Raw genomic sequence first — 12,336 nt, 5'->3', positions numbered from 1 at the left:
TTTATATGGGGAATGATGTAAGCAGATGGTGAATCACACGTACTTGTGCCCTATTACAAAACATCACTGCTTATTTGACACTTAAAAAACAAACGTAGGCATTATTTCTGATGAGGATTCTAGGCAGCGAAAACAATTTCATTCCCATTCAGTTTTTTAAACTGTACGATTACCATTTTAAATGTATTTTTTAAATATCTCAGATTATTCAAACTATATAACTGAATGAAATAATTTTTCTTCCCACTGCACCATTGGTCTTGGGGGGCGGGGCGGTTCTGTCTTTGGCGTGGCCCTCTTCTTCATCAAACTGTTTCTGACCTCTAAAAAGCGTGTTATCTGAATAAAAAAAATGTTCCACTGAAATCAAAGGGGCTGGCTTCCAGGTAAAGGTTCTCATATACCAATGTATGGATTGCTGGGACTTTCTCCTGAATAATCCAGCCTTATGTCTATTATATCTGCCTTGGATCAAGCACAATCAACCTCAGTCATGATGCCCATTCTCTGGTACATCAGGATTTCCACAGTGGCACAATTTTGGAGGCACTGAAAAACTTTTAAAAAATCATTATTCAGGGAAGCTTACCACTCTGCCCCACGGGGCTCTTCACTTGGGGTTAAGCTAGTCTATATTCAAAGTCCTTAAAGGAAAAATTAGTAAGGTGACATTTTGGACAAAAAAGCTTGTAGAATCTAGAACGTTCCCTGAGACTCTATAGGCAGTTCACAGCACAATGAAATTCGGAACAAGCATTTTTGGTTCCTAAAACATTAATACAATTAACCCCTTTGGGTTAATTTGGGGGAAAGTTAAGCAAATGTGGAAATTGTTGGTGTCGCACTGACTGCGTCATTCATTCCAAGAGGGGGACCCAATCCACACATGTGTGTTGGTCCAGATTCCCCCTATTGCAATGAATGGAGTTGTTTATATTCACTTGGAACTTCTGTGCATAAACTGGGATGGTTATGCTGGAAAACTATCGCTGGATTGGGATGCACACTCCTCTGGTACACACTGCTCCTTCCACAAGAAACGAAACCCAGAAAATCCTACTTTTTAACATCATTTTGAACTATATTAAATTTTGCTTGCATCATTCCATCTCAAACAGTTTTATAGCAACAGTTTTTAAGGCAATAACAGAGGGAAAAAGCAAACCACACCACAATAATTCACCACTTTTTTAAAAAATAATTTTTTGGGCTTGTTCACTTTTTTTAGAAAAGAAAAAAAAAGTTTAGTAACGTATGTATTGAATCGTCAGGTCCAAATAATAAACAGAAGTAAATCTGACAATTGTTTTTGATCCGTGAAAGTATTTGCACTTCATCAAATTAGCATGTTACAAAATTCCTAGTTTCGTATGCAAATAAAGTGCTCAGGCAAAGGTCTGAGAGATAATTTTCAGAAAACACAAACAGACAGTCTTCATTCATGCTGGGTAAGTATATACGTTTAGTGAATTGTAAATTAAACCTTTCAAGGTTCTTCTCAGTAAAAAATTGGTACGTTTGTTGTAATGGGCTGTAATAATAATAATCGTATTAGAGCCTGAATTAGACACTGCACAGTGGCCAGGCAATTGAAAAACTAAAAACACCTCGGTCTTTTTTGAGGCACGGTTTATTCAAACTTACTACCTTTGTGATATCCGTGCCCAGTTTCCTTAAAACTACAGCGCAGCCTCTGTAGCCTTGCCCACGTCATAAGGCAATTCCGATAGAAATACATAGAATACCAAAGGCCAGCAATTTAGCCTTCTAAGAAGATTTCAATAGGCGCATGAGCCATGAACAAGATTATGGTGCCCAGTTGGATGGGTGGGTTGTAAAGGGTTTGGAAGGGCAAAGCAATGGACCAGATTTACACAAAGCTCACTGGGTGTATTGAAGGACTCTCTTTCAAATCACACAGAGCAATTTTTTACTTTGCCCTGGAAAGGCCATGCATCAACTCAAAATGCTGCCTTAATTTTCACAAAGGCTCATGTTCTCGTGTCATGCGGCCTGGTCCCCTTTTGTGCCTTGAACAGCTGCAGGGGCTGCCTGCCCCCCTCAGCATCACCGACAGTCTCCAGAGCAGCTTGCTGCCAAGCGCAGCAAGCCAAAATACTAATTTTGAGGTAGACCCTGTGGCACTCTCCATAGAGTTCCATGGGGCTACGCCAGCAACTTGGCGCTTGCAAAAAGGGGTGTTCTTGAGCCGAAAGGGCGCCCCTGGGAACACCCCGTTGACACTGGCATGAGCCCCAGCATCAGGAAAGGGGAGGGGCTGTGGCTCAGTGGTAGAGCCTCTGCTTGGCATGCAGAAGGTCCCAGGTTCAATCCCCGGCATCTCCAGTTAAAAGGACTAGGCAAGTAGGTGATGTGAAAGACCTCTGCCTGAGATCCTGGAGAGCTGCTTCCAGTCTAAGTAGACAATACTGACTTTGATGGACCAAGGGTCTGATTCAGTATAAGGCAGCTTCATGTGTTCATGTGAAAATGCTGCCATGGAGGCTGTGACAGAGCCCGAGCATGGTTGTGCTGTGCGGCTCCCCAGAGCCAGCGTGAGTGTCCTTGTGCCAGCGTTAGTGCCACTTTAGCCACTGCAAGTGGCACTAACGCCAGTGCAGAGGTCATGCTGGCTCCCATCCGCTTTCTCTCCCCCCCCCCCGCCCAGTTAGGATTGGGCTGTAAATCTCTGGAACAGCAAAATCAAGACTTTGGATAGGCAGAGTGTACACCAAATGGGGAAAAAGTTAGAGAGAGGTAACTTTTTTTTTCTTTTTTGAGAGGCTCCAGCTATTGGAAGCTACAGGTGGAAAGGATTGAGGGGTTATGGAAAACAGCCTTCTAGGCTAGTGGCCTTCAACCTTCCCTGACCTCTCACTGTCAGGCAGCAGCATAGGATCCAGTGAGCCATAAGCACATGACAGAAAGTCAAGTGACATCATAGTCATGTGACAGGAAGAAAGTGTGCATGGAGTATTGGAGAATTGATTGGCGCCAGGCCCAGTGGGGCCAGACAAGGGAAGAGATAAAACGAGTGCTTGTGTGTGTTGGAGCCTGCCTGTGCTAAAAGGGAATCCACTCCATCCTTGAGTAACCTTGCCTCGCCAACCTGCCACTCCTCTTAGCGTATCTGCCAAAAGAGGCAGGAGGCATGATGCCGTTGCTCTCTATGCAGCAGGTGCTTCAAAAAAAAAAAAAAAAAAAGCCCAAAATGGCAGCTGTCTAGGGGTTTGTGGTTCAGCAGGTACTGCTCTGTGGTCCCTGTTAAGGGTCCCAATCCATGAATTGAAGACCACTGTTCTAGAAACGTGGTATTACATATGGCTGAGCTTCTGGTGACAGCTGAGCTTGGACTCCTTTGGAAATTTGCAGACAAATTGGCTTTTGAATATATTCAGTAATTACCACATGGCCATCCATCAGGTTTCAAAAAATGAACTCTGTCTGATCACAGGTGCAATGGTCTGCCTGGCTGAACCTTTAATTAACTCCTTCCCTCTAGCAATGTGACACAGCAAATCGTAGGCCTTTCTAGAGGTACAGTGTTAATGGCTAGATTCCAGCGATTCTTATCTCAGTACGGATGCTAATTTTCTGACCCTAAGCATTTCCCTCCTGCTTTAATCACGCTAATCACACTTTACATTGTACCTCTACATCTTGACTCTTGTTTGCAACACCCCTCCCACCTTCAGGTTGTCATGTAAGGACTGATGGATCTCCATTCCCACTTTTATGTGATGAAGGGATCTTTGCCTCTCGAAAGCTCATACCCCCAAAAACCCTGTTGGTCTCTAAGATGCTGCTGTACTGGAATCTAGCTGTTCTACTGCAAACCAACACAACTACCTTCTAAAATTAGTGCAATCTTAGCAGCATATTCCTGGGAATGAGCCCTATTGAATAAAATGGGAGTTTCTTCTGAATAGACCTTCTTGGGATTACTTTTGTAGCCTTCTTTTTCTTTTTACAGATAGAGCCCAAAAGACCAAAAGAAATTAATTTGAGATTAAGTATAAAAAATCAATTCCACTTAACCAGAGTAATAGGAAACTGGTAAGAATGTGTTAGAATTGTTTGTAAGTACCTGCAGCAGATTTTTCCACATAGTTACGGGGCTAGGCTTGGAACTGCCAATTAAGCAAGAAAATTAAGCGTTTTGTATGTTTTCGCGGATGTGGGGTCTGACCTAAATGCCAAAAGAGATGGGTAAGGCTACCTCCCCCCCATACTAATGTATTCTTGATGTTTTTTTTTAATGTACATTTCAGATGAATAAACAATTATTGTGCTAGGTTCTGCCCCAGGTCCATCAAAAATAGTTGGGCTCTGATCCCTGTTCTACTGCAAGACGTCCAACCTAATTTTTTTGTAATTTCAATTTTTGTTTTGGCACATCTAAGACTGGAAGTATCTATCTGCTTCAGAAGAAATTTAGATCTGAGCTCCAAGTCATTCATGTATCAAGGAAGAATTGTGATACAGCCCTACTGACTACCAGAGCCATGCAGAGTTCAGCTTGTTTGTGGCAATTGATCTACGTGGTGGAGGTGAATCGAACTGACTGCCAGAGATCCATACTTGTGCCACAGAAGTTCTTCGTTCGATATGGGCAAACCACAGGCAACCTACATGATGGCATGCTCCATAGTTTGCTAGCCAAAGAACAGAATAGTCCCAAGGTACAAGATATTTCACTCCAAATGGCTGTCATAAAGAGTAGAGCAGTTGTGAGCAGTTCAAAGAATTTCCACTGTCTTATCCAACTCTAGATTCCAATTTTCTCCCCCTTTGCTTATAATGTTGTAGAATATGGTTATTTAGTAGTGTTAAGCATGAAATGATCTAAAACATTTACAATGCACTACCCAGTATATTGTATCTGGATGGCTGTTTTTGAAGCAATGCATGTTTTAAGCCAAACAAGGTAGCAAATCCTTCCCTCTCTACTCCCCTTCCCACACTTACCGTGTCAATGAGTCTTTTTAATATTTAAAATATTGAATTCCCCCCATTTCAAAAAGTGTTTTGTGACACTGAATGTAAATTATCTAAATAAATGCCAACCATATACAGCGTCAGAAAACATGCTGATAAAGGAAGCTTCCCCAAACCGTATGCTATAAAAATTATGTCACATTTTATTAAAAGATGGCTAATTTATTACTGTGCAGTTACAGTACAAACCTTAACGTTCCATTTGGGGGGCAGGTAAGGTGCATCAGAGGCTGCACGGCTAGCAGAAGGAATAGTACAATCTGGTAACATTTTAATGTTCTCTTGGTTCTGAATACCTGCCGTTCTTCACAAATCAAAAAAAAGAAAGGGTACCCATGTACACATATAGTTTTGAAGTAGTCTTATTCATGTTACACACACCAGATTTGCCAGTCGCAATGTCATGCTTTCATTCGGCAATGTTACAAGAGGGAAGCAATTTTAAATTTAGCCTTTTAATAGAAGGTAAAATTGAAGGGAGAGGGGAGTTCATGGTCATCTGGGATTCCTTAGAACGTGGCAAAGTAGCTTAATTAATGATGTTCTGAATACGTTTTGTTAAAAAAAAACTTAGCTTGTGATTCTCTCATTCATAATTCATTTCTACCACTTGCAAGCCGCTTTCAAATGTAAGAATTTTTTTTTTAAAAAAATGCTATTCAAAGAGAGAGCATGCCAACTATCTCCATTTAATATTTTCTGAATAAAATACTGTGACCCACCAGAATATGGGAATTATGCAAAAAAAGAAGAAGAAAGAAAAGAGACTGGGGGATCTAGTAAAAGAACGTGGGACTGAGAGGACAAAGCAGGCAAGCTCATTTAAAACGACTGTTCGACGCACCTGTAAAGTCTTAAATTTGGAGAAATTATGCCTTTAAGAATTCATAAGCCATCTGTCTGTACAAACCTTGCAAAGACATCAGTATCTGGTGACAGTAACCTGCATGCAGAAAAAGTAACCCTGCGTGCAGATGCGCTATAGTGGGGTTACCGCAGGGTGTTGCACTGAGGAAAGTAGACCTGCATATGGAATGACATGCACCTCTGGCTTTTATGCTGAGTCTGTATAAAATTCCTGCATGCACAGTAGTGCACACATTTTCTGCAATGCTCCTGGATTCCTGAGTTGGGGAGTTATGTTTAAGAATCGGCAGTAATTGCACTGTTACAGCCTATTCCTGAGCGGGGGGAACCTCTTAGGAGGCAGTGTGACCCTGCTGCCAGCATGAGTGCATGTAATCGCGTGATTACACACACTTACGCTGGTGGGGAGGCCAGTCCCACCGGAGGCTGAGCGCCGCAGGACTGCACCTCACCCCTCCGCCGGCGTGGCCTCTCCGTGGCGCAGGCCATGGCGTAGAGAGGCCGTGCTGGCACAGGGGGCGTTTCGGGGGTGGGCAGGGGGAGGAGCCACCGATTAGGCGACTTCCTATCCCGTTTCGGCCCTGGCCACCACCGGCTTGTAGCCCCGTTGAAAACAAAAAAGCCTTGAAAATGATTTTTTTCCCCCACAGCATGCGTGAGTCAGCTTAGGAAGAGGTGCCGCTGCGCCTCTTTCCCGTCGACTCCGCACGCTGTCAGCTCAGGAATGGGCTGTTAGTCTCTTACCTCTGGGTGTGAGTGTGGAGGCCGTGAAGTATCTTTTCTTAACCTCCCATCTCCCTGAGAAGTAAAAGACCAACAGTGCAACCATACGCAGAGTTATACCCTTCTAAACCCACTGACTTCAACGGAAATAGAAGGGTACAGCTCTCTGCTGAGGATTACACTGCCAATCAATTAAGAAGTTCAAGTTGTATAAACCCCACTGAAAAGCATTTCGAGAGCTTTTCCAGTGGCCAAATACAGCAATCCTTTGGTTCTACTACGTACAGAGAATTAAGTGCTTACTGGGGGCTTTCTCCTGTCTCTGTCTGCACTGCCCCATTTGCCAAGGACTTGTTTTCTAGGCCATTGTACTTATGTCTGGAGGCTGGGGTATCAGACATTGCCATCTCGTGCTCATTGAACCAACCGGATGTTTGTTTAGCAAAAGCAACTATCCATAGAAAGTGTGAACAGAGAAAAGGGTAAATGAGGCTATATTCATACAATATTTAGTACATTTTGGGGGGTGCTGCAGCTGAAATGCATTTTAACAGGGGGAAAATAACAATGGATGGAGTCTGATTTGTTAAAGCCAACAGGAGTTTTACCGTTGAATGTAATGGATGCGGATTTCATGTGCTGTTAGTAATAAACAGGTATTTAAGCAGGTACATTCATTCCAACTTGTACGCTAATAGGTTGGCAGCATTACTACTTTGTGTGTTAATTTTCCTGTTTAGGTTTTTCGGTTGACATCTATAAAAAGTTGCCAAGATAGGATCTTGGAGGTTTTGTGTTTGTGGTAAATCTGAATGTCGAAATCTGTACTGAAGCTTACCAACAGCAGGTTACCTAAATTAAAAAAAAAATACCCTGAAAAATCACACACTCCATCCACTCAGCCGCTCTGAGCCCAACCTTTGGGTTGGAGAGAGCGGGGTAGAAATGTAATAAAATAAAATAATCAATAAAAGGCACTTCTGTTTGAGTCAGAAATCAATCCTGTCGCTTTCTCGACATGTTTTGCTTCCTAGCTTTGTATGAACAAATACGTTTCAAGTTAGCACGCATGTACTTCTAAGTTTTGGTATAACTGCATGGTAAAGGACACAGGTTAATTGGCGTCTGATTCCCACAAACGTTGGGGTTGCCAGTCCTGCCTGATCATGCTGTGACGCAAGTCATCCGACTCAGCAGGTGGCAGCCATGGAGGTTTCTATCATATTGCAATGGATGTGGGAGGAAGATGGCTGATTAGCATGCAGGCCAGTCAATGCCCATTGAGAAAGTCATCATACAGAGGTAGAATTTGTTTAGGTAACCTGTATTAAATTGGTGATGCATGTTGCTCTGTCTGGTGGGGAAAAAAGCAGCACCAGAGCTGCATTCTTGAATGATCCAGCTTGATTTTAATCCTGCGAGAAGTAAGAATGGTAGGAAATGAAGTTTACGATATAGCACCTCAGTTTTCGGCTTTGGATTCTCATGTATAAACTTAATTACAGCTATGACACAGTATCTAAAATAAGTGTTTTAAAAAAGTTTTATTCGTAGTCTTATTTAAGTTGGCCAGTTTAACTCTCCAGAAGAACATGCACTTTTAAGCTATTAGAAGAAACATGCACTTTTAAGCTAAGTTAGAATGTTATAATCTTGGAGGCCAATTCTAAAATAATTGGGGATGACTGCAGAAAATGCTCTGATTTCAGTTTTCGATTGGCCTATAAAGCTCCAATAATTTTCAGTGTCATGCACAGAGCTACTGAGCTCATAAACACATTTAGAATACAGCTTTACTACATTTCATCAGTATTAATTTGATATACAGTTAGATTCAAGATCAAAATTAACAAATACAATGCCTAATAAGTTTCTTAATTCTCAGAACACATTAGAACCTAACAATAATAATTCAGATGCCTACTTTTTAAAATAAAAATAATAATTCTTTGAACTTAAATTACAATTTAGACAGCAAGTGTAATATCCTGTTATTCACAGAAATGAGTGGGGCCAAAAGGCCATCTCTTCCAACCTCCTTCCCAAATCTAGGATTGTGTGTTCACCGACTTCACCAAACTACCATCTCCCTCTTTGTCCTCAGAGGAACAGGCAATGAGCTTAGCAACAACAGCCTCATGAAATTGTCCTCATTCAGTTTCCATACTGCCTATATGCTAGTGTGTGTGTGGGCATATAGTCAGATAGAGAAAGTTCCCAGTTTAAATGACTACCTCTGTCTGAACTCTCCCTAGAAGCTAAAATGATCAAACTGAGGCTATTGTACTTTAGTCACATTATGAGAAGACAAGAGTCACTGGAAAAGACAATAACGCTAGGAAAAGTTGAAGGCAGCAGGAAAAGAGGAAGACCCAACATGAGATGGATTGACTCAATCAAGGAAGCCACGGCTCTCAGTTTGCAAGACCTGAGCAAGGCTGTTAACAATAGGATGTTTTGGAGATCCTATGCTAATTCATAGCATAGCCATAAGTTGGAAGCAACTATTTGACAGCACTTAACACACGCAACTCTGTCTTTGGCTGGAGAGGGTGGGTTAGAAATAGAAAATAATAAATAAATAATAATAAATAATTAAGGGGTCTGTGTGTTCCATTTGGTACTGCTAGAGAGGATTTCAGTTTTGGACTTTCTTGACTACTTGCAGCCTATATATATTATGGATAAAGTGAACTGAAGAAATGTAGCACAATATCCCTGTTTCTATTTTAAACTCATACTACCGATCACTTAAGGTCAGTTTCTTGGGCAAGTCATTGGTCTTTCAGCCTCACTCCTCTGCATGTTGTAAAATGAGTGTTGTTTGTGTTGCAGCAACAAAGGGGTCAAATGAGTGGCATGGTGGTTTTGGAACTCAGACCCCTTCTCTGAAACATGTATTTCTCTACATTAATATTTTAAAAGCCATAGTTCTCATATAATGCTGTCAGTGTAGCCCCCACCCCCCTCCTCTAATTGAAACGGCCTACATTCTTAACACTGCCATGGAAATCAGCCACAAGTGTGTAGAGTGAGAATATGGATCTGAGAAAAGATGTCTGTCGCAATCATTTCTTGAGAAGTTTCTAATGCAAGCTTGGACGTCACAAGGACAGTTTCTTATTAATTATGTCAACCAACAAAAGCCAGGCACTTTAAGCCCTGTGCACTTCTCTGGGGAAATGGAACGTCATAAGTAAAAGTCACTTAAACGTCTTACTGGTATGGTCTACCTCTAAGAGCTTGAAGCAGAATAACACTTCAGCCATGTTCTTACTGGTACACAGTACTGGCTCATATTACTTCCAGTCCTGGTTAAGGAAGTGCTTTAGTATGCAATCCTGCTCTCTGCAAGTATGGCAGGGATATGGTTGGCAACCTCCAGATGGTGGCTGGAGAGCTCCCGCTATTACAGCTGATCTCCAGATGACGGAGATCAGTTCATCTGGAGAAAATGGCTGCTTTGGAAGGTGGACTCTATGGCATTATAACCCCGTTGAAGTCCCTCCCCCCTCCAAACCCCTCCTTTCACAGGCTCCACCCCTAAAATCTCCAGGTATTTCTCAACCTGGAGCTGGCAACCTAGGCAGGGAACATGCAAGCTGCACAGCAATGTGCTGCGCCATAGTTCATTGGGGTGGGGGGGAACCAGCAACATCACTGACATTGCTATGTCACTTCTGGGTAAAACCTGGAAGTGATATACGGTGGCTCTAGGAATAATCAGAAACTCTTTGTTTCTGGAGATTCCTAGCGCCACCCTTTGTCCCTTCTGGGTTTTACCTGGAAGCAACGTAGCAATGTTGGCAATGTCACCCCCACCCCATGTTTCCACTCCCAGCCCTCCCTCCCTAGACAGGAAATAGGCCACAGCAAGCCTTGAAGCTTTTGTGGAAAAGTCTGTACCTTTCATTAGTCAGATGCAAAATCTTGCATGGGAAACAAAACAGCAATTCGAACAGAGCCCAGAGATGTAGGGTGGACCTTTGACCACACTTGACTCAAATAGTACTTTATTATCCAAAAGTCTGCTTTTGGGGACCAATCTTAAATTAGTGTTCATTAATTTCTGATTAATGGCTTCATGATCTAAAATATAATACTGTAAAATATTCTCATCTTACTTGAAGAAAAATTGAGGAACTGAACAGAAAACTTCTTCATAGGGAATGCAACAGAATGAGAAAATAAATTGGTTTATAGATTGTGAGGAATCTTACAATACTATCCCTCTAAAACTCTGCTGTGAATAAAGGATGATTAATTGCAAGAATACAAAACTATCATTATTTCATAATTACATATATTTACTAAAATGAAACCTAAAGAATGTAAAGTTAATAATCTTGGACAGTCTACATTATTTTAATGACCAATTTATCTTAATAAGGATTATCTTCTATTGTTGCATTTGACACACACACATATCAAAAGCTGTCAAATATTTACTGTTTCCTATGGAAACAGGAAAGTGCCCGATGAAATTTTAAGAATTTTTTTAAACACCAGAACTTTAAAAAGAGGACTATATTTCAAAAGAGCGTAATATTCTGCATCAAAACAAACCTACCTCCTTGCTTTCTTCCAAATCTGACTCGCTGCTAAATTCCTCGGTGTTCAGATTTTCAAAATCTGATTCTCCAACAGCAATGGGTACCGTCACGGTTACACTTGGGTTGTTTATGAATGACATATAATCACTTTCATCAATGATGTATTTTTCCACACTGCTGCCTATACCACTCGTAGTTCCATTGCCATCTTTAAGGTAGTTGAGATCTTTACCAATATCCACTATGGTATGGTTGGAAATGCAGCTGTCTTTCTTGTTATTGAGGTCTTCAAGTGGTTTGATTTCATCTAAAGCTTTTTGTTTCCTCACAAAGGCCTTTTGGACACATTCGTGCACTTTTCTTTTCACAAAATCAATGCCCTTTTGAATCCTTGCCACAGCGATCTGCAAATTGTTCATTTCATTGTCATCGTCTGTAGCAGCGAGATTGTCTGAACTGAAGGAGCTCAGCAACAAGGCTAGAAACAGGTTCAAAACCTGTTAAGGCAAAACAAAACATTGATATATGTCACGTAAATAAGAATAATTCCTACTTCGGTGTTTCAGCAGAATATGCTTTGCCTCCTGGTCTAAAATCCATCTGGGATTTAAAGAGTTGAAGAGATAAAATGTGCCATCGAATCACAACCAACTCATGGCAACTCCATCCATGGGGCATTCCAGGCAAGAGGTGGGCAGAGGTAGTTTGCCACTACCTTCCTCCGCATAGCAACCCCAGTCTTCTTTGGTGGTCTCCCAAGAAGTAACCATGGCTGAACCCACTTAGTTTCCAAACTCTGGAAAGCTGAGGCTAAGCTGGGCTATTCAGACTACTTTAAGGAGCTGACACTGAGTCAAATCAATGTTCCTATTAACCCACTTCTGCGCCAACTAGTTGATATTCAGGTAGCTGTTGAGGATTGAAAAGCCCACTACTCAACTTTTCTGGGGATCAATTCTATGGCCACAATCTGGATACTCCCAGGATTTTTCACTTTTCTTCCTTGAAAATGGAAGCACTTGGTACATACATTAGAAAATGGCCCTGTGTGTAGAGTTCCCACACCGCAGAGGAATCAAGAAGTTACTGCATGGACTTCAGAGGTATACACAAGAATCACAGAAGCTTAGTAGAACTGCCCTCTGTTATCTGCAGACTATTATCAACAAAAATGTATTTAACAATGCCCTCCTAA

General features: G+C 41.6%; 1 protein-coding gene across 1 annotated transcript in view; it reads right to left on the bottom strand.

Annotated features, from left to right (window-relative positions):
* Nucleotides 1–12,336, bottom strand: part of LOC130487970 (sodium channel protein type 2 subunit alpha-like) — a 77,456-nt gene that overhangs the window by 23,582 nt on the left and 41,538 nt on the right. The window contains exon 17 of the mRNA XM_056861541.1: nucleotides 11,159–11,638. Within this exon, the coding sequence (XP_056717519.1) occupies nucleotides 11,159–11,638 (480 nt within the window). The remainder of the gene's footprint in view (nucleotides 1–11,158; nucleotides 11,639–12,336) is intronic.

This window comes from Euleptes europaea, chromosome 15 (genome assembly GCF_029931775.1).
Source record: "Euleptes europaea isolate rEulEur1 chromosome 15, rEulEur1.hap1, whole genome shotgun sequence".
NCBI lineage: Eukaryota > Metazoa > Chordata > Lepidosauria > Squamata > Sphaerodactylidae > Euleptes > Euleptes europaea.
This window is presented reverse-complemented; position numbering and strand designations above follow the sequence as displayed.